The 22,297-nt window shown below is 51.0% G+C and overlaps 6 protein-coding genes across 6 annotated transcripts; 2 read left to right on the forward strand and 4 right to left on the reverse strand.

The window, feature by feature from the left end:
* Window positions 1-440: 440 nt before the first annotated feature.
* J4E82_010818 (uncharacterized protein) lies at window positions 441-5,067 on the reverse strand (the record flags this gene model as incomplete). Its single annotated transcript, XM_051737028.1, has 4 exons — window positions 441-1,092; window positions 1,170-4,363; window positions 4,512-4,901; window positions 4,957-5,067. The coding sequence occupies 4 exons, from the start codon at window positions 5,065-5,067 to the stop codon at window positions 441-443; spliced, it is 4,347 nt and encodes a 1,448-aa protein (XP_051583211.1).
* A 1,448-nt stretch (window positions 5,068-6,515) lies between these two features.
* J4E82_010819 (uncharacterized protein) lies at window positions 6,516-8,357 on the reverse strand (the record flags this gene model as incomplete). Its single annotated transcript, XM_051737029.1, has 1 exon — window positions 6,516-8,357. The coding sequence occupies one exon, from the start codon at window positions 8,355-8,357 to the stop codon at window positions 6,516-6,518; it is 1,842 nt and encodes a 613-aa protein (XP_051583212.1).
* Window positions 8,358-11,077: 2,720 nt separating this feature from the next.
* J4E82_010820 (uncharacterized protein) lies at window positions 11,078-13,515 on the reverse strand (the record flags this gene model as incomplete). Its single annotated transcript, XM_051737030.1, has 2 exons — window positions 11,078-13,291; window positions 13,378-13,515. 2 exons carry the CDS (start codon window positions 13,513-13,515, stop codon window positions 11,078-11,080), a joined length of 2,352 nt encoding a protein of 783 aa, XP_051583213.1.
* Window positions 13,516-17,155: 3,640 nt separating this feature from the next.
* J4E82_010821 (uncharacterized protein) lies at window positions 17,156-18,062 on the forward strand (the record flags this gene model as incomplete). Its single annotated transcript, XM_051737031.1, has 2 exons — window positions 17,156-17,348; window positions 17,395-18,062. The coding sequence occupies 2 exons, from the start codon at window positions 17,156-17,158 to the stop codon at window positions 18,060-18,062; spliced, it is 861 nt and encodes a 286-aa protein (XP_051583214.1).
* A 343-nt stretch (window positions 18,063-18,405) lies between these two features.
* J4E82_010822 (uncharacterized protein) lies at window positions 18,406-20,269 on the reverse strand (the record flags this gene model as incomplete). Its single annotated transcript, XM_051737032.1, has 4 exons — window positions 18,406-19,479; window positions 19,534-19,739; window positions 19,803-19,948; window positions 20,010-20,269. The coding sequence occupies 4 exons, from the start codon at window positions 20,267-20,269 to the stop codon at window positions 18,406-18,408; spliced, it is 1,686 nt and encodes a 561-aa protein (XP_051583215.1).
* Window positions 20,270-21,317: 1,048 nt separating this feature from the next.
* J4E82_010823 (uncharacterized protein) lies at window positions 21,318-21,972 on the forward strand (the record flags this gene model as incomplete). Its single annotated transcript, XM_051737033.1, has 2 exons — window positions 21,318-21,525; window positions 21,602-21,972. The coding sequence occupies 2 exons, from the start codon at window positions 21,318-21,320 to the stop codon at window positions 21,970-21,972; spliced, it is 579 nt and encodes a 192-aa protein (XP_051583216.1).
* Between the last annotated feature and the right edge of the window lie 325 nt (window positions 21,973-22,297).

Here is a 22,297-nt window from a genome sequence, read left to right on the forward strand (position 1 = left end):
ATCAAGACTGCAATAGAGGAAAACATCAGAATCTCACTTTTACCTTTGCACGTCAATATCCTAACAAGAAGAGCAGCTATCAAGAAACCGAGCGCGAATTTAAAACTGCGCGGTAATCCTGCACAGAAAGCTTTTCTTTGATCTCTTCTATATCATCAAACAGCTAATTCTAAGCAAGCCGATCCTACTCCTCGTTTGCTTGTTGTTCTCACCGAGATTTGTCCGATCCTACTAGAATCGAGGTCGAACTCTCGGGTGGGAAGGATGGGGTCAAACTGGATAAACGGTTGGAAACTATCATTGTACAAGCTCCTCACAAGTGTTGTGATAATCGCGGGCGGTCACGGCAGGCTGCGAAAGACATACTAGCGGTGTGCCTCAGCTTATAAGCTACATCATATATGCAATACTCTGCAAAGATATTTGCTGAGAGTGATTACCTATTGAGCTTCCCAATCTCTCTGAAGCTTCGAGACGGTAGCAAAATCGTCTTCCGACAGTTCATATGAAGTCTTGACAGTGACGCCCTCATGGCCAGCCTGACAACCCATGAGTGGCAACGTCCCTGCTACTAAGAAACCACGACACGTAACGCAAAGCTTTGTCGACACGCAATCGCGACAAACCCAGTAGTCTTCGGGGTACCCCGAATCCGTAAGCAGCGAGCAATGAGTGCGCGCGACTTCACCTGCATTGAGCGATTCAGATTTGCACTGGCGTCCGTCACATGCCATCGAAGCATATGAAGGCAGGTAGTTATCGTCCGGCGATTGGTCTAAAGCAATATACTCGCCTTTCTGAATGGCTTTCAATTGGCCGTAAGTCGTTTCGTCGTGAAGAGGGTCTTCCATGAGGTTTGCGTCTGCATATTGCTCAAAGCGTATCCAAACATACTGCTTCCACATATCGACTTTTGTCCACACCCGTGCGGCGACATCTTGGCCAAGTACCGTCAATATCGACGCCAGATAGAACCATCCGATATTTGACAATGACGTGTTATTGCGTTGAGAGATCATCGCAATGCCACGGGTCGCATGTTCTCGAAGAACTTCGTGCGCCTTCTGGTTGTTGCCGAGAGCCATATGTATTCTCGCAAGACAGAGACTGGTTCGGAAATGGAGCTTGATAAACGAGGATCCTGGGAGGTTTTGGCTACCTCAACCAACCTGACGACCTTGGCCACTATATCAATGCTATGCGGAGTGCCCAGGTTTTCCAAGGCCTTTCGGACATACGCAGAGCACAGACGCGTCACAATTGGCAACATGAGCTCAATCTCTGCAGTAGCAGGGCTACGTAGAAGGTCTTGAACGAGGCTTTCCCAAACTTTAATTGCCTCATCGAGCTTGGCATGTGTTGACTGCAGGAAGTTCAGCCGGCCAAGCCAAAACCCAAGTTTGAGTTCCGTGAGGGTTTTCTGTTGCTCCGAAAGTACGTCTGTAACAGCGCAGAGGGCCAGTGAGTCCCGATACACCTTACATAAGGTGGATAGACGATCGCCGTCCGGATCGTTGGCGATGGTATTGCTCAAAGCAATATGCATGAAGCTGTTGCAAGGCTTGTCAGCCTGGTGAACGAATGTTTTGATAAGGAGGTGCCGGTGAGACTTGTAGAAGGACATAAAGATATCGAAACCACCGTCGATGTCCCTTCCGCGAACAGCGATTCCTAAGGTATCAGAAACCATCTTGCAGGACAATGAGTCACCATTGTTGCTCTTGATCATGCTGATTGCTGACTCTCTGAATAGCATCTCTTTGGAACTGTCGTCCCAATACGACTGCCACTCGAGCATGTCGTCGATCGCCCTCATCACTGACTGGGGCTCAGCCTTGCAGTCATTCATGAGTTTCAGAGATTGATCGCAAAAGTCATACGCTGCGTCAAATGCTTCCATTCTCTCCAGGCCAAAACCAGCCTTCCAGGACGTCGCTTCAGCCATCAACACTGCAGCCCGCCAATCCGTCCCAATGTGATTAGAGAGTAATGCGTCGGGCGCATTTGTGTGATCGCCAAACGCACATAAGATTGCCGCGGTATGAACGTCGAGATCGGCTTTGTCGGTTATTTGAACATTCCCAGCCTTAACCCAACTCAGAATTTTGTGCCAATTGGGTGGCGTAAACCAGTCGGTGCAATTTGGGTCGGCGTAACCTTCATAGCTCTCCCTCCAAGTATCACGCTGCAATCCCAGCTCAGGTGTAGTCGTGAACCAACGGAACATATGCCTGATATCTGCTCTTGCCCAGAAGGATTTGCTTTGCAACCATCTTCTCGCTATCATTTGACTTGTGATCCTTCTCAAGTCAGCGGCACATTGAATATTTGGCAAATTCAAACCCAAAGCATGTGTCCATGCCTTGTATTCAATTAGCCCGACCTCCATACACTTGAACGCTGCCTCGAAATATTCCTTGTTTGCGCCCCAGCTTTTATTTGTCTGCTCTTGTGCTTCAACAGGGAGGAATACGTTCAACATATCGTCCTGGAGGAAAAGTGTTGCGAGGCTCATGCCTAGCTTTACTCCCACGTCATCATTCAGCTGGACTGTCCGAAGTCGAAAGAGGATCTCTGGTAGCAAGTCACGAGCAAATCCAGACATAGCGGTTGTCTGTTCGTTCCGGTGACCATTAACATTTTTCTCCAAGTTTCCCAAACTCTCAATCAAGCATACCGCTGTATTTGCCATTGCGGTGTCCCAATCAACGATGAATTGCGACAGCGCAGAACTTTGTTTCTCCTTAGACTCGAAGAACTCTTTATTGAAACCATGTGCATCTAGAGCCTCTGGGGTGAAAGTTGCAGTCAGAAACTGTTGGATGGCTCGTAGTTGAGCGTGGCTGCCATTTTGTAAGAGCGCATGCGCGACCAAATTCTTGCGAGGATCGACTAGCAGGTATTTGGCAATCTCGATTGCGGCAAAATCGAGGTAGTTGCGATGGTCTATGGTCAACAGGCAAGAGTAGGCAGACTCTATGGTAGACTTGACCACAGTGGAAGGGTCCTCATCGCGTGCGACAAAATCTTGAACGATCGCTAATCGCGGCATCGCGACTCCCAGATGATTCAGGACCGCTAGCAAATGAAGGGTTTCCTTCAGCTGCAGCAAATCTTTCCTTGGTAGCTGCTTCGCTAGACGGGATAGATCGTGCAAAACAACATCTTGACGAGACTGATGGTTTCTCATCATGACTCGCTCAACTTCAGACCGTGATGATGCACGGCGCATGCTTGAAGTATACCAGGACAGGATATAGTAATCGCCTGAAGCCATCTGGACGAGTCGCTCACTGACGTTTGCTTGGAAGTCGTCGTTCTTAAGTGCTTGTCTAAACAGATCGCATCTCGAAAGAAAGTCCTTCGCGACTAGTGCAATATCCTTTGAATGGAGATACCCTTCATGGAGCGAGAGTCTGGCAGCTGTGATGCTAGTGTGCTCGGTGACGGTGCTTAACCAGGTGCTGTTACCTGTGAGTAGAAAGCGGATTCTTGAGCTTGCCGGGCCAGAGCGTTGCAATACATCGCGCAAACTCCCAGATTCTTTCTCGTCCATGAGGTCCAAGCCGTCAAGAACTATATAGCAAGTTAAGTCCGGAATCTTCCGTATTACCTCCTGAACAATACTGTTCCACAAATCTTCGCCCTTGATGTCGTTATTTTTCGGATCCTCCAATATTGGTTGGGCAAGCTTGAAGAATTGGGCGTTCTGGACACAGAGCTGGAACAAGATTGCGCGTACGACGTTTCCGGTAGTTGATAGGACGGCTGTACGATCGAGTAGATAGTAAGCTACAGCTGCGGACTTGTGGTCTCTAGCATGTCTCTGGAGGCGATCGATTGCAGCAATGGCAAGATACGTCTTGCCAGTACTGGAAGCAGCCTCAAGCGCAAGGATTTGCGATTCGTTCTCAGCGGCAATCCAAGCCGTTAGAAGATCATGCTGCAACAGCCACTCTCCTGTCTTACGCACACGATGGTCAGCGCATGCGCGATAACGGGAAGTCCAGGGCTCGCTGTCGATGTGGAGCCACTCCTTCAGCTTTCCAATCTTGCTTGGTTCTAACATGGTGTGCATGATAGTGCCGACATTTTCGCGAACCGTGAGGACGTTTGTGTGTATTTGGAGAACCGTTGACAGGACCAACGCAGAAGACAGTTTGTTCTCTTCTTCTACAAGCTTTCGTAACTGTGTGAGATGCTCGTCCACTCCCTGATCATCACCTCCCATTGTCTCAAAGAACATCTTTGTAACTTTGGCAATCTCTTTGAAGCCTTTCGCCTTCCCCGAGTCCTGTGTCAATTTGACGTAGAGAGCGACGCAATCGACAACGTGCTTGAGGATAACACTCAGGAATTTAACCTATCACGCAATCAGTTCAGATGTTCACTCGAGATGACCGGCTTGGACAGAAGGATACGGCTGTGTTGTGCACTTACGAATTTGGGATGCACTATTGCACCAGCCTTCTGAGCTTCCATAACCATGTCGAATCTCATAGAGAAGAAACCGACCTGCTCAAAGAGATCTGCCGCGCTTGCGAAATCTCGTGGTAGTTCTTAGTCGTTTCGACAAGTAACTCGATGGATTTGGACAACAGTGTAACGCCAGCCCCCACAAAGGGAATGCTCGTGGCCATGGGCATGAGAAACTCCTGGAATTTCCAGATCACACTGAACACCCTCTTGAAGACAATTTTGGCTTTCGCAAGCATGCTCCTGATTTTGTCTCGTTTGCGGATATCACGGTGTTCTCCCCAACCAGCGACGGCAACTTCTGCTAAAACCGCCTCAAGTATTTTGTTCACCTCGGCGCTGATCTGGGTTTGGAACCCGTTTTCGGCCTTTTCCTGGTCAATCCTGTCCCTGAGGCTGATGCCCGTCATTGCGAGAAAATTTTTCTAGGCGGACATGTTAATGAGTGCTGGATCGATTGGTATCACTCGGCAGCACTACCTCGGCTTGGTCCCATAACTCCTTAAGATCTCTGTCAGGCTTGTTATGGAGGGCAACTTCATTGCTTATGATTTCCTTTTCTAGAAGCTCCCTTGATTTGCTAGGTTGCATGTTTTCTGCTGTTGACTGAACGTCAATGTTGAGCCGACTACACATCATCCGAAGGACATGCGCATTTAGGTATTAAGTGCAGCAATCTCATACAAGCGGGTTATTTATGTTGATCTGAGGCGCTCGCGCACATCCCCGTCCGTCCACATCTGCCATTCTGTTACAAGCATTACCGATCAGCGCAAAGTGGCTGGACGTCTAGAACCGAAGCTGGAGAGGACTTGACGTGATGGCGCATGGATCGACCTCGCTGACATCAAGCCAATGCAAAGGCGCAAGCTGAATAATCGAAATGTGCGGCTGATAGCTCAGACCATGCGCAAAACTTGGTCCCCCAACGCACTTCAATTCCTACGTGAAAACTTCCACTTTTAACATGGGTGGCAGGCTGCACTAGTCGTTGGCAATACTCGCTGCAACTAGCTTTATTCATCTACACATGTCGACAGATTGAGTGTTCTCGTATCGTTTGGGTGCTTGTAATGATCTTCGGCCAGTTGCGCATTAGTGTGTGGGGATACATCTAGCACTTGTTGAGTTGTGCTTGACTAGTGCGGTGCTTCTGACACTACTACGTTGCTTTTGTTTCGGGCTATGATCCTGAAGAGATGTGTCACGACATGAAGAACTAGGTCGTGTGCTTTACACTTCTAATTGCTAGAACATGTGGGGTACAGTCTCACCCTTTAGCTTGGTAGGATATCTGGCGATGAGCGAGTCGATAGAGCTTGTGGATCAAAGCCTCAGTTGCAAGAGTACATGCTCGAGTGCGGGGAGCATTGGTTCCCCTCGATAACCTTCGCCATGCAGGCACAGCCCGAAAGCGTTCATATCGGACCCTCACTACTCTGACCTCGCAGGTGCATACAGCATTGTACCGGCAGTCGGCTACGCCTTTGCAACCGATCCTTTGGCACGGGTTGTGGCTCATATGAATGCAAACGCAAGCTTCAGTGACCAGCCCTTCCTGTATCATAGTTTGGATACGTCGAACTTCAATTTCTCCAGGATGTATAACGCCGACGATCAGGTTTCGTGGGGTATTTTACAGCAGTTGATCGAAGGGGTCCCGGTTGCAACATCCGAGTTCAAGGAGACCTGGTGCTGAAGAAGACTGTTTCAATACAGTACCTTCTTCGAGGAAAGCTAAACAATTGAACTGTTTTCTTCAACAGAGGTAAGGATAGTGAGTGAGGGTATCTCCAATCTACTGTGGTACAGGAGGCCCCCTGATGTTGCGCTGCCATCGGAGTAGTTGGCAGATTCAGTGGAGTAGAGTTGCAAACCGCTTTGGCTGCGACTTCGGTAAGATAAACTTCATCGCTGTCAGGCGAGGCGTTACTGCGAGCAAGACCCCAGCTCAGTAGAAGCGAGTGCATTACCAATCAAGAGAATGGATCCGAGTTGAGTCGATATGGCCATGTAGCTCTGGCGATGGATATTGGTCATTATGGAGAATTCTGTACACCGACGTGTAGCCACTCTGGCACCTTTGCTTCCCATCGCCCTATGCAAGCACTCTCAATACATTCCAATAAGCTTCCAAAACAGAACTCTCGGCCCGTAAGACCGGGCCCGTAGTGCGCATACTTCCCTGAATTTGTCATGATGCATCTTGCCTCCTTCTTGATCACTGGATCACGGATGAAACACCAACACGTGTCCGTTAGCACCTGGATACCAAACTCGTCCAGCTGCGTGATGTAGCCCGCTTGCGTCGCAAGACTGTGCTGTGCCCTCGATGTCGTTACGATTACAGAAGTGGAAGGATGTTTAGTACGTCCGTGGACGAGTTGGGCAAGCGATTTGAGCTCGAGGAGCGAGAAGTGAGGGTTACCAAGGGACACAAGATCTACCGTTCGAGGAAGGACTTTGGAATCGGAATCTTGATTGAAAGCTGTCCACGTATCTTTCAAGTCCTGCCAAGTGATGCTGATCTTTGGCTGCAACGCGTCAGACTCTAGTAGGCCTGCATATTGCTCGGCTTCCGGTGTGACGCCGAGCATATGGAACATGGGTGCTCCAGCACTGGTAGCGAACGCAGCCGAGAAGGCTTTCAAAGCATCTCGAGATGGTGGGCGCTCTATGGATTTAAAGCCGGTGATGATAGGAATACGTGAGCCTGCTTTAGCGCCAATCTTGTAGCCGAGTAGTGGCCAAAAGGAGTCGTCAATTGGCGGTTCGCGAACTTGGTTGAATGAAGGTGCGAAGATAGAGATCTCCGGTACCCTGTTCTTAGTCAAGTGGATGCTAGCTAGAGGAGCGCGACCGGTCAGAGCGATGAGTGTTTCGAGCATATTTGGATATTTAGCTGTTCTTGAACCAAGAACGCTGTTCGAATAGCACACAACATTAGATTCTCCAAACGCAACTTGGTCGCCGAGCTTCGGTGCTGAATCAAGCTGATAAGGCGCACATGTGAACGACATCTGAGCACCCATGTCGAGAAAAACCTTTGCCAGCTCATCACTCTCTATGCCGAAGCCTGTGTCAACTCCCAAGTCTCGCCAACGTTGTCGGTCGACAGTAATAGCATTCACAGTAGTGGGCACCGTGAACTTGCCACCCAAGTCGCGAAGCCGTTTGCCAAAAAAGACGGATGCTGGCCCAAAGTGAGCGCCGTCTACATGTGCTTGACATACAGATATCAATGAAGGAGCTTTCATGATGGATGCTGTCCGAATGATGATCCTCATAGCTAGCTCGTGAGCCTTAGTGTACCCGCTTTTCTCATCGCAGTTACCTTCGAGCATGGCTTTGTCAAGTCCCGAAAGCCCCGGTGTGTGAGGTCGAACGTGTTCAGGGCTCAAGGCTTTATAGTGGTCTCCTGTGCTTGTCTCCAACTGTCGTGTCGAAATGCAGTGATCTTGAATGAAGATTATCCTTTTGTTCCAGCCCAGTATGGTTTTGAAGTCTTCAGGATCTACGATCAGCATAGGTATCTTCTTCCCGAACACTTCTTCCGCGACAAAAAGACCAACGGCAAGGATCTCGTTGGCACGGTCGAAAATCAATGCTCTCGGCCCATTGCCGTTCATGATTAGTTCTAGTATCGTTGCTGACCCTGAACATGATCCACGTCCACCTGGGATAGCCAGTATCTTGTCTTTCAGACATTGCCGCACCAAGGGGTGGGAACGATCGATCACCTCTCCGGTGACATGGTCAACACCGCCCCAGAAGCTGAGTTCAAGATTGGACGCTAGTAATTCGCCTGACACGCTGCCTTCAACGTGGGGTGTACCGTATACAATTTCCAGATGCATGTTTGACGAAGGCTCATCATGCATGTTAACGAATGGGTGATATAAGGTATGGATATTCAGGCCTTCTCGAAGATTGCAAGACGTTTGGAATAAGAATTCGTGAACAGCTTGTTCAGATTGTGGAAGCGTTGTCTGGTAACGATCAGTCTACAGGATGTCAATGGTTCGAGGAAGAGGGGCAATCATGACCTCATTCGTGCACGTCAAATCGAACCTCGGCCTGGGGCGCTTGTAAGACAGTAGGTCAATGGGATAATGATAGAAGCATGCAATGAATGGCAAAGATGGCTCAGTCGTCGTGGAGATCTGGAATTGTGTAGGCTGAAGTGTAAATGATGATCGCAAGGAAGAGTCGGTTCGGAGTTCGGACTGGTCCAATAACCGAGGACGGAACTCAGGACCGCCTAAAGCGTCCATAAGAGCAGCTTCCACCTTACAACTATCATATTATCGCTTCGTCAATTCCGCACCCTCGGCAGTGCGATGAAGCTGCCGCAGGTCGCCTTCCGAAGCAGCATATAAAATGGCCAAAATTGACACCAACATAACGCAGAACTTCCATCACTCATTTCAAGCCAAGCTCTGGAATCCAGTCGTGAGCGCTCACAAAGCATACTTAAACTCTTCCAGTCATTCTGTCGAATATATCGCAGCACTCTGGTAGCGTGCTTCGATATGGACCTGATCATTGACACTCCACGCCTCAAGCTCACGCTCCTCACCACCGCACCCCGCTCTTCTCAAGAATTCGGCTGGGTTCATGAACTCCGAAGCGACATACAGAGTTCATGGTGGAGGTAAACCCCCTCTCCTATCCCATCATCCTCAACTGACAGTGCATCCAAGTCTCTACGGTGCCTCTAAGACTCCCGAAGATACCGAAAAAGCATTGCAAAATATCTTGCCGGTATCACATCTAGAGGGCGAGGAGAAAGTGCATCGCTTCCCTTACGCTGTCCACGAAATTGCCGGAAATGATGAGAGCAAGGAGGAGCAATTCATCGGCCTGATTACCCTCCGCACCCTGTCCACCTCTGAAACGAAGTTTCCCCCACGCGACAAGTATGGTTCGACTTCGACTTCGCTTTCACTGGAACTGGCTTACATGTTTCTTCCCCAGTCTTGGGGGCGCGGGTACGCTACTGAATCTATCGCCGCTGTCCTCGAAAATTGTGCGCGTGTACCGGCAGTTCACTGGACTCCGTATGAGAAAGTGGTTGTGAGGGCGATTGTGAATGACGAGAATGCGGCGAGTCAGAGAGTGATGGAGAAATGCGGTATGGAGAAGCCGGAGATTGTGGAGTTCGAGGGTGGGAGATTTTTTATTGCGGGGAAGTGGAGGACGAGGCATCGTTTATTTGTCTATGGCAGAGAGATTATGGTTGGGTGAGGATGAATCTTTGTTAGTAGTGTGCCATAAGAAGTCTTCGAGACTCCGCTTGCATCTGGAAACATCGCAAGGCTTTGGACACCGGTGTGGGTTTTTATGCTCCATCAGGGCTTTTAAAATCATTATTTGCGAGAACACCATGTCCACCTCGCCCCGTTATCAACGAGCATGCGTATGAAAAATCGCCTTTCTGTTCGTCAAAGGTCCGCAATACTGATCGCGTTCAGCTACAGCCTTATCCGCTGCTTACGGTGGCGGACGCCCGAGAACAAATCCGGTCGTTGTAGACGTCAATGACTGCACACAATCGCAGAAGCGTATGCGCGATAGCGTAGCACTTGTTCTTTACTTAACCAGTTAGAAGTCTCCACGTCGTCTTGCGTACTGCTATACGGAATCCAGCACTTCTTCTAAGAGTTGAGATAACCTAGCATCGTTTCTTGTGATAACTTAGGCCTCAACACTCGAACAACTAGATCACTACAGGATATTCCCACGTGTTTTGAGCGTCACGCTTTTCTTTCGTTATGGCAAACCGCTGCAAGCATGAAAACTATACAGAAAGGCCAATCGAAAGGTGCTGCGGTGTGAGCACATACAAGTTCCTTCTGGGGGCCAAAGGTCCCTGCGGAAAAGTCTACACTTGGTTCACGAGGACTAGTTGCGAATGTGGTGTTTGGTGGGAAAGCACTATTAATGATGATTGCGGCGGTCACGGTCGTGGACCTCATGAGTACGGCGTGGCGAAAAGAAAGAATTGTTATGATGACAATCAACTTACACCAAATGAACCGGGTGGAGGGGGAGGTCGTCGTGAGTTTTGGAACTGTGATTTCGATATGAACAAGCTAATGAGTCATAGCGACTGCGCCTCGGGCTGCAGACCCTACCGGATGGCGAAGAGGCGACGTTTCGACGGCTTCTTGCACGGATGTTGGACGCCAAATTCCCAGACGACCAACGTCGGGCACGTAAGGCAGAAGCAACCAAGCAGGTGGGAACTTCTGTCAACTCTTTTGCGATCGTGAGGCTGTCTTTACTGAATGTGTACACAGCTGTTGATGACAAAATAGCAGTCTAGAGACGTGACTGATCGATGAGCAAACCACATCGCCATGGTAATAAATTGGGTATCAATCTTCAGCTCGTAACTCATCTATCCAAGTAAACCCATCGACCCAAGGAACTACTTAACCTCTTCGTTCCATCGTATCGCATCATGAAGCGTATCGACATCCAAATTCTTCGTGAAAAATGTAAAGACAACCCCCAAAAACGCCGGTGATGCAATCTATCGTAATCCCAAACCAAAGGAAGATAGATAGTAAGAAAATGCTTCGCATATAGCAAGCGTTTACGAAGCCTCAGCCAACGCCTCCCCCAACGCATCAGCATCATAATCCTGCACAACAACGTTGGTAGGCGCATCCGGCACCTCATCGAAGAAGCCCCAAATAGGACCATTCTGGTTGACGCCACTCGGCCTCAACTTTGGCTTCTTCTTCCTATCCCCATCCTTGGTCGTACCCTCACTAGACTGTGAATCCTGCGTAGCCTGTGAGTCTTGCGTGGATTGCGTTTCCTGACTAAGAATCGAAGGCGCACGATTGTCTGTAGTACTGGTGGCTGTAGCAGGGGGAGAGACGACGGGAGCAGGACTAGCACCCCACTTGCCAAACACCCAACCCCCGACTTTCTTTGTAAGGCCTTGTCCGCTGCCACTGGCAACCTGCGGCCCATCGCTCTTCCTCGGCCCGCGCTTCTGGCTCGCAATGTTCGCGTACAACCTATCCCGCTGCGCCATGCTGCTCTGACTCGTCTTATTGCTCAGAGTGCCGTGCGCGGTGGCAGTCCAGGGTGTGAGTTCGGGCCCCACGGAGCCGGCGTTGCCTGGGGTGGCGAAGCGTGCGGCGTTAGAGTAGAGAAGTTGTGAGGGTCGAGACTGCAGAGTGTGGATGTCCATGCCAGAGACAGAGATGAGGGATTCGTGGGAAGCGTGGCGACGCATTGCAGGGCGCATGGCTGTCATGGGGGAGACAAGGTCGTCGGGCTCAAAGTCGCCCGTGGATGTCATGAGTGAAGGCTCTGCTGTTAGAAGCGAGGACTCTTCACTCTCCCGCTCCTCTGGAATAGCGGCCTGGGGCTCCGTCTGCTGGAGGTATGGCGATAACGTGAAGCTAGCATCCGAGAAGGAGTTTGCGGGGCTGACAGCCGATATCACAGCCGTTGCAGGACTACTCTTAGTTGTCAGGGCTATCGGTGTGCTGGAGCTGCGCATTGTGGAAAGACTGGGTGGCATGAGGCCGCGGGATTTGCGGCGGAGATGTTTGCTCCCACTCTTGGCCACCTCGAGTGTGCCAGATGATCGTCGCATCATCGGAGGCATAGCGTCGGGATCAGAGCTGTAGTCGTTGGACTTGACGGGACCGAACATGGGGGACTGGAAGTCGATTGAATCAGGGGGACTGGTGGGGCGGGATGAGTCGTAGGCCTCGCTGAAGACGCGGTCGTACATTGACCCGCGGTGGGAGTCTGATACGGGCGAGCCCGCGAAGGAGCCTGGTGTGAGAGTCGACGCTTGAGACCATCTGTGCGAGTTTGGTACAGTGACAGCGGTGTGCTCCAGTATCGTCGCCGTAGATGAGCGGTCGAGCGTCGGAGGCGGGTCGAAGTGCGTCGGGGTGAGCGAGAAGCGCTTCTTCTTTGGCCGTCGCTGCGCCGGGGGTTTGGGAACGTTGCGAGAAACCTTGGGGCCGTGGTAATGGTGATGTATGTGTAGTTCCTGTTGTAGTGACGCTTCTTGTTCCATCTCCAGTTCTTTCTGCAGCGAAGGGCTCGTGACGTCTTCAGATGAATTCGATACCGGCTGGTGGACTTTGAGTTGGTCTCGCAAGCGCTCTACCTCTTCGTTCGAGTTGCCCAGTAGCTCGCGCAGTTCCAGTATTCCGTGTTGCAAATTCGCGTTATCAAGTAGAATGTCCTTGACAAAGTGGGAGACGACGTTGGGCCCGCCCTTGTCAGTCCCTGCTTTAGCCTTGAGCCTGCCGGCAGCGGAGTGGAGGTTCTCTTCGACAGCCATCCTGCGCTCCATGCGTGCCACGACTTCCATGTGGCGCTGGCGTTCGGCGCGGGATTCCTTCTCGATGCGGTCGATCTGGTCCTGGAGGTCACCTATAGTCCGCTCTGCTACTTTCCATCGTTGTATAGCTGTTCGCTCGTCGACAAGTTTGGCATCCAGGCTGCTCTGCAACTGCGACTGTTCCCTTTCGAGGTCAATCAGCTGGCGCTCGAGTAGTTGGGTGCGCGCTGCGAGGGAACTTAGACGATCGATCTCGTCTTCGGTGGATCGTAGCGTGTCTTCCAGCGCGCGTATGTGGGCATCGGACTCGGCAACAGCGCTGTTGAGCTGCTCGAGCTGATCCAAGAGGTCCCTGTTGGCCTTTATGGTTTGCGCATTCTTGGCCTCGAGCTCTATCTTGTCCTTCTCGAGCGTGTCGATGGTGTGGAGCATTTCCTTGCGTTCGCGCTCAGAGTCGGCGACGTAGGCTTCATGGCGGACGAGTAGGGCCTGCAGGGCAAAGGTTAGCGGCATGCGCGAGGTGAGAGCCGCGGCAGGGCAGCCGATCACTGGCAGCGCAGCGAGGAACTTCATACCTGGCCCAGCTGTGCAGCCTTTGACACATCCCTCTCAAGCCCCTCTAAGAGTCTTCCGTTGTGAGCCAGGAACGCGCAGTCCTGGCTCCCACAGCAACACCGAGGCCCTGGCATGCCACCAAGGCCGGCCGTGTCCATGTGTACGACCCCTCGGTTCGCGTAAACAGTGCCTTGATAAGCGGCAGGTGCTATGCTGTTGTGAGTAAAAAATGCGTGCGAGTAACGTGGAGAGCGTCGCTCATGCTCTTTTGAATTATTCGGCGGGCAAGAGCTGCAGAGACATAGGGAGAGCGGTGGGAGCAAAAAAAGCAAATGGCGTAGGGGAAATGGAGGTGTGGTAGTTGACTGCCCGGGCGCGTCGAGCGATTTGTTGTTCCTGACTATTGCCCGCCGGCCCACATGCCACTCAACCAGGTGTCCCTGCCAGCAAAGCAGCCCCGCCAAGCCCCCTGCCACCGCTCTTTCCTCTCCGCTCTTCCCTGTTTCTACACATCTACTACCCCGATTCGATGATGCGCGCACAATCACGCAGTAACATATGTTCCCGCCTGTCCTTTACCATATCTTAGAGCCGTCATGTACTGATATCGTTCAGCTGGCCGGCGACGTCAACGGCGCTCGGACGCACCGTTTTGCTGACCCCTGCGCAAAATCTACTGCGGAGTAAGATTGCTGATGCGAACGCCAATATCTCGCAATCTTAAGCCCAAAACAAACATTCCTGGCTTGGCGCCTGCCTTTCCCACGACTTCGACAGAATCAGTCACGAAAGTGCGAAGACGATGAGTATATAGAATGTCTGTGGGTGAGCGCAAGGTAGGTTTGGATTCAGATCTCATACCAAGTCACAATCTTCTTTCAACGATTCTGCCACTTCATAGTTCCGGCATCACGTGCACTCTTCAGCCTCACTACCTACCCACGTATGACCCCTCACCGGATGGCTCTCAGACCTAGCAAGATGCGCATCACTCCGTTGAAACGGATGTTTCATCGTCTGCACGATGCAGCGCATGCTGTAGCCATGAACACGCGGCGCTTCCAGACGTCAGCGAACTCCAGCAAGAACCCCACGTCTTCCCCACCATTACCACGTCAACAAGCCGAGAACCCGTCGCTCCCGTCCTTCAGCCTCATCAAGCAACTCCAGACCGCAAAACCAGCAGTGCGCTATACTATTTATGCCGGCCTTGGTCTGATGGCTACCGTTGAGACAACTTTCTGGTTCCATGTTCTGCGAGCAAAGTTCTTCCCGCGTGCATCGAGAGAGGAACAAGATCAGGCTGACGCACTCCTGGATCGCTTGAGGGATGCGATGAGAGGCTATCATAGTGTGTGGATGGCGAATTACGGTAGGTACTACGCCGCGCATGTCTGGGGATTGGGGTATGGAGGACTCAATGGATTAGAAAGTGACGGGCATTGACCGCTTCTTACGCGCGCCCTACTGGCTACGTGATGCATGGAGTGGCGCAATAGGGCATAATAGGGCAACAGCCAGTGTGCGCCCCGCGTCTGCCTTTCCCGAATCATAGAAAATGGTACATAGTGTGCCTTTCTTATCTGCTTCACGTAGACATCTTTCTCTCATCCTTTTATCTCTTCTGCCTAGGTCTCCTGATACCCGGGAACATCGCGTGGTTACAATGAACAACATCAACGACGATAAGAAAGGTGACAACAACGTTGACTTGTCGGCCTTTCCTGGCTGCGCGAACGCACCTACAGTTGAGTTTATGGACTTCCAGCTTCCCGCCTTCGAGTACGATGGTTTTGGTTCGTTATCACTTTGCAGTGTAGGCATGGAACTCTGCTGAAGATGTATGTTGGCAGGTCATATCCTCCAGCGGCCTTGGATGGCTGCAAATGCTGTCGAACAGTCATTCGCAGAGGTTGGATATAGCTTGACGTCTCACAATGATGTCCACGATGACGAACAAACGTTCACGCCCATGAGAACAAATCGGTACAATTCGCATGCCGATGAATGTCAGGAGCGGTAAGTCTGAGTCGTCGCACCGCTTTGCAAACTGCGCCGTCTTCCGATGGGCCGCTAGATCTATACTTATGCCACGAAGCAATTTAATCAAGGTACCCAGTCCAGGTACGCACTGCTCGCTAGCTGCTAACGATAGACGCAGGTACAACTACGCTTGTCAATCAGTTGAGACATTGCTAAAAGTTTACAGGACACTGCCTTCACAACCCCTACCGATCACCTTACCTCGGCAACCCCTTGACAAAGTATCTGTGTTTACAGATCACGTCAAATCACAATCAGCGCTACCTTCTTCATAAGGTCGATTCCATGAGGGGGTGAGGTTCGTTCGTGTGATAGATGTCATGAGGTCGTGCTATTGCCGAGTGGGTCTCAGACTCATCTTGACTTCTCATCCGCGATTGAAATCTCCTCTTGGGTTGCACCGCGCATTCTTATTATCGTCGTCACACGAGATAATATAAGGATATCCTTATAATGTCAGTACTGTACCACTACCCAACCTTGGAATGTGCGAATTCGCGCAAGATTGAGCATTACCGTCCGAACCTTTGCGATCGCACATCAAAACGCTAGTTGGTCTGTGACCACTGGCCGGATGCGCGACGATTGAACTTCATGACATACCCAAGAATGCCTAGCTAACGTATGGGCTCCATAGACATCAACTTCCTCCCACTTCGAATGCACTAGTGGTCAATGCTATACATCCGCCACAAGCAGCACCTCGAATGCATAGCATTGTAAGTCATGAGGATTTCCTCAGTCCTATTGCGAACGACAATTCCGAGCACGTGGTCATCGGCGTCATCCTTAGTAACGGGGAGGTGCGCGGTAATCAATACCGATGCAACGCGCGCGCCTGTTCAGGCATGACATTCGGTCGCCTTGCGGATCTCAAACGACACCACTCCAGTAGACATGGCGGAGCCGGAGGAAAAGGACAGCGCACCTGGTGCCCAGTCGATGGATGTGAGTCGTCTCTCACAAAAACCCTGAAGTCCTCACATCCAAGCTCGCTAGCTTCGAAAGGATAACAAGAAACGAGTGACTAACGTTGTTATCGCATCAGGCAGTAGAAGCAAGCGCTGTAGGGGAAAGGCTTTCCCGAGGAAGGACAAGTTGATGGATCACCTAATGCGCATGCATGCAAATCGGACGACCTCTTAGAGGTTGAAGCTTTTCCCGACATGGTCATTGTCTTGTTCTCAAGTTTGTGGATATTTGGTAAACCGATTTGGGAGACTATGTATCAAAATCTCAGTCGTTTTCATCACTCGCAATATCTGCACCTCCGTCAGTTATTCCGGTCCTTTCTTAATGCTTACACTCGAGGGCAGTTCGTAAGTTCCCTCCGAGCAATCTACTCACGTTACTCAAAGGTGTGTAGCTACTTGTCACCAGCGGATTGCGACTATGCATAGAGTTCGATGTACGAAGCTAGTTAATGATCAGATGGGCGAAGGATTGTATCAAAATGTAGAAACGAAGATCAAGAGATTATCACAATTGTCACTCAGTAGCAAAATTTTCTGCTGACGATTCGGAGACATTCGACCCTTGCGGAGACATACGCGATTCACGACGGAGACTTTTAGCACTGTGCAACCCCGATTATAGACAAGATACAGTCAGACGGGGCGTAATGTTCAAGAGGAAATACATCTAGAATCAGCTTAAAGCTTTATCTTCGAGCGTCAACTCGGCCGCCAGTAATACATATTTACAACCGAAAGACTTCCGATTTCTCTTCTTCTTGAACCACTTCATACCGGCAGTATGCCTTCGTCTACTTCCATCTCTAAGACTGGACTTAACGATGATAACGTCATCTTTGCCGCTAACGAGGATGAGGTCCAGCGCCTCGACAAGCAGCACAAAGTGGTTTATTCTGCAATGCCCCAGCTCGTTCTCGCACCCATCGACCTTGGAGCAGGCGGATACCGGGTCTTGGACCAGGCTACCGGTAGTGGTAGCTACCTCCGAGCCAAAGAACTGTTCAAAGCTAACGAAGAAAGGTATCTGGCTTCGAGATGTGCGCCAGGCGGCCGGAGGTGCTTCGAACACATGGATAGGAACCGACATTGAAGATAGCTATTTCCCAAAAGAGACTCCAAACGACACCTCGTACCATCACCAGTCCATGACCGAGCCGTGGCCGCTACAATGGCAAGGAACATTCGATCTAGTGCACTCACGTATGGCACTTCCGGGCGTCGGTCTCAGCTCACTGGAGGATGCTGTCATGAACCTGGTCAAATTGGTGAAGCCTGGTGGCTGGATTCAGCTGGTCGAGATGCAGTGGCAGGACTGGGATGCCGGTCCAGTGCTCCAAGAATTTCAACAGGCCATGCGGCAGCTTGTGGGCATGGTCACTAATGGACAGGGCGTGGACATGAGAAAGAGCCTGACGGCATTGTTCGAGAAGGCGGGTCTAACGAAAATACAACACGCCATCATCGATGTGCCAGTAGGATTCAAGGCAAAGGATGATGTGCGTGAGCTTAGCTTACAAAGTATGTTTGCGACAGCTTCATTCGCCACGGCCACGCTCAAGACACTACAGCCAGTTGAGCTTGAGGCAGACATTGACTCATTGCCAGCTAGACTCGTGGGAGAGCTCCGTAAGACAGGCGGATCTTACAAGCTCTTTGCTCTCTGGGCCCAGAAGCCTGAATTTTGTTGAGATAGCAGGCGCACGTGTGTATCCTATGAGTGCTGATCATGTGTGCGTCGTTAATGTTGAAGTTAAATGTCGGAAATCTTCGATAAGTAGTAAATGTAACACAACGTTTATAAGGGCAAGTGAACAGAGAACAGCTCTAAAGAACGTGGTGTGATTGCAATTAGGGGTACAAAAGAGCGTATACACATGGAGCTAAGGATCACCACTACTGGAGATAGCTCAGACGATGGAAGGCAAGCGCGCTAGAAGGACAGGCTGCACTACATGAAAACCGTTGACAGCTATAACTTTGAAACCAGACACATTGGGCCATAGCGGTGGCAGCAGAAACATATTCCGCGAACTAAACACCGGAGTCATCCTGCTCAATACCGACCGTTTCGGTATGACTCGTCCAACTGTCACAGTTGCTGATCAATGTGTCATTGCTCGTGATGCCCGCAATTGCGTCGTACTGCTCGACGAACTGCATCGCAAAGCCCTCAGACGTATGCCATCCAATGTGACAATGCATCAGCCAAGCCCCGGGGTTGTTCGTCTCGAACGCCAATACCAAGTACCCGGATGCAGGAAGCATAGCGGTATCACGACGGGGCGGATTGTCAAGGTTGAGAGTTGTCTCGCCATCGGTATAAGTACCTGTGCCCTGCGCGATGACGTAGAAATCATGGCCGTGCAAGTGGATTGGATGAGGCACAGCGAGCGTCGTGGAGATGACGACGTAGACCCATTCATTGGCATTGGGCAACAAAAATACTGCGTTGGAGGTCTCAAAGGCCGTTTCGCCTTGCATGATCTTCATGAGGGTGGGATCTTCCCATTCAGAGACGAAGGTTGTGCTGTTCAACGTCCATTTGAAGAGATTGTCGCTGTTAAACCCAACGGCGACAGGCTCGTCAGCTGTGGCACCAGCTGTGGAACCAACGGTCTTGGAGACATATGGCACGATGTTGTCGGTCTCGTCGGAGCAGCTGTCCTCGTAGTCGTAGGCCGAAGTAGTGGGGGTACCGGGTGCGTCTCCATAATAAATGATGCCACGGATGTCATCTTCATTATCGTTTTCGGAGCAGGCTGACTGAGGGATGGCACGCATCCAGAAGTCAGTAGCATCGGTTTGGTCGGCTGTTACGACGATATCATAACGTTGGCCCATGCCGATACTGATGACTGTGGCTTCGTAGGGTTCGATAGCGACAAGATCAGAAGCGATCACGGTCATGGTGTGATTGTCAATCATGAACTTCCAGTGTGTATCCACGGCGGCATTTACAAGTCGGAATAGGTAGGATGTGCCAGAAGTGAAAGATTGATTGAATCGGTAGCCTCCGTCCTCGTACGTGTTCGTACCATTGATGAGTCCGTTGTCTAGTGTTGGAGGTCCAGAAGTCTCGGCGGTGATATAGAGCTCGTCAACAGTCTACATCGAGTTAGTGGAGTCTAACGACTGAGCTTCCTGTGGGCATGAACACACCTGATGATCCCAATCATTGAGCATTAGTACACCTAGATCTTCATCATAGTTGGCGGTAGCGGGTCCGTTGATGATGATGCCGCCGAAAACACCTTGCCATGCTTGAAGCGCGAAGTGGGAGTGATACCATGAGGAACCGTATTGCGTCGCTCGCCAAGTGTAGGTCATCGATTCACCCGGGGCTGTCGGACATTGCGTGATCGAGCCTAGTCGTGGGAGTAAGAAGTCAGCACTCTCTTACAGTCCGTTCGTGATCTAGGATTACTTACTGACACCGTCCTGGTCATTTGTGTTCAGCTGCCAGATACCATGGAAATGGATGCTCGTGCCGTTGTTTGAAGTTGTGAGCGAGTTTGTAACATGGACAACGACAGTATCGCCCCAGTCTGCAATGAGGGTTGGGCCAGGAATGGATCTGAAGGTGCAAGTGGAGTCAGTGTGTGTCGCAAATGTAGTTGATAGCGATGTTGTCTCACCCATTGACAGCCATGGCTGAGCGTGACACGCCGTCCGGTGCAACAGTAACATCCGTGAGCTCCAACCAGTATTCACGAGTAACCCCAGTATCGGGGACGTCGTCAGATGGGTCTACATCAATGGAATAGTCACACCATTCTGAACGTGTGGTAGCAGTGTTTCCGTCACAGGCTGCTCTGGGTCGTAGATCCGAAGTGAAGGGAAAGGCAGTAGCATAGCCAGCTAGAGCTGCGATGCTGAAGATACAGCGAAGAAGCATGATATGGACCGAAGCGCAGTCTGATTACGCTAACAAAAAGAAGGACGTATCCACAACGAGTGTTCCCAAATAATGCACGAGAAAGGAGTGTAGAGCAATGAAAGCGAGTGTGAGAGAAGCTGGATGATTTCTAGTACGGAACGAGTGATTGACCTATATACTTTGGAGATCAGTATACCTTTGAGATTTCTTCACCTCACCCTGCTATCATATCACCGTGCAGACAATAGTCGACGTTCGTCGTCGTGCCTCAAACTGCCCCTCTGCTATCCCCACCAGTGTTCAACGCCGCGCGGCATAATACTGAGGCAGCGAAGACCTCCACATCGCAGAGCCGCTAACTTACTTTAGTCGACTCAGCCTAAAGCAAACTTTGTACGGCCCACATGTAGTCGTAACTATTCTTGTTAAGTCGATTGAGAGTTTAGGAGAGATTCCACCGACGGTGATAACATGACACGCGCAATCCATGATGATCATGAAACAAATCCAGGTTGTTGACAGAGCCTCGTCACGGGGGAACAGCAGGGTAACAAACTGTGGCTGAGAGCCGCGAAAGCGCCGCGCCTGAAGGCACGGGTAGCGCCAAGACACCGCACGTCCCATCACGACTCAGGAACACAAGCCACATGATTGGTTGTGTCTAAACAAACACCCACAAGCAGATGTTACGAACTGGGTGAATTCCGATATAGCCAGCATTCGTGGCCTACAGACCTGGTAGCAGGGAGTCACGCGGCGGACGCGCCCGCCAATAGTGCGAATCTTCCTGCGTACGTGTGTTGGGCGCCGAGTGTCGTAGGCATCGGATGTCGTCCGAGATAGCGTTGCGACGTTACGTCGGCTTTCTGATTCCAACGATAGGGCGTAGAGGCCTCGCGGCATGCTTGCGTTGCCTGTCCATATCTTGGGAAGAGAACTTTTCCACGATTGGTGTCGACTTCCATAAAAGAGTACATGCTGCAGGAAAAACAGACTGTCACCCAACTTTCCCCACACTCCTTTATTGACTCCTCTTCTTGTCAGATCAAGATCCATTCTTTGCAAGATGCGTCTCGACATGCGAAACCTTCTGGCTGCCTCCCTTCCTCTTGTCGTCCTGGGTGCGCGCAAGCGCGACGTGTCCCCGTCCGCAACATTCCAATTGTACGCGTACGGCGATGGCTTTGGTGGATTGCCGCTCTTCTATGCGGATGGCCTCGCCTACATTGGTGATCCGAGCCTTGCTAACAGCTCGGATGCTGCTGTCGTGATCTGTAAGTTCTGAGGTTTCACGGGTCCTTCCGTGTCCGCTTCCCAGCGACATGTGCTTCAACTCACTGACATCGTCAGTCACTACGGACTCTGATCACCACTTCGTCGGCAATCCAAACGTCACTGCCGGCGATATTGCGCCCTCGTGGTCCAACGTTACGTTGTTCGTTCCCGAGCCCTCGTCCGGCGACAAGCGTGTTGGCTTCCTTCCGCCGAACGATGGTACCGGCAACGCTACCACGCATACTTCTGGCTTCGCCTTCTACGGGTCCACGGCCATGCTTTACGGCGACGATGGCAGCATCGCGACCTCTTTCAGCGGCATGCAGTCGCAGAAGAACGGCATCTACGAGCTCTTCTGGAACGACACTGAAGGAACAACACCGTTGACGCTGAGAAGACAAGCACCTAGCAACAAGCCTAGTAACATAACCTCGGAAGCTCGCTAGATCGGGAGTAGACTATCTTCGAATGTTAGCTGTGACTTATCACTCTACTTCATAAATCAATCATATCGTCCTTCATGCTTGTATTGAGTGAGCATAGAGGAGTGCGGATTGCTGGCGTTTGTTTACTTGTCTGGTGATCAGCGAGGCGAATGCGATACAACTCTTCCCAATGAAAAGGAATGCCACTCCGAGCATCCGAGCACAAGGCATCGCATATTGTGGTGCCGCGACGGGTCCAGTACTCGTACCAGTATGGCGATGTGATGAAGAGGTCCCCATCAAGTAGAGCTCCTGCGAGAAAGCCTGGCGGCCGTACTTTTCCCAC

The sequence above is a fragment of the Alternaria postmessia genome (genome assembly GCF_024291825.1).
Source record: "Alternaria postmessia strain BMP 2775 chromosome Unknown scaffold_145, whole genome shotgun sequence".
Taxonomy (NCBI): Eukaryota; Fungi; Ascomycota; class Dothideomycetes; order Pleosporales; family Pleosporaceae; genus Alternaria; species Alternaria postmessia.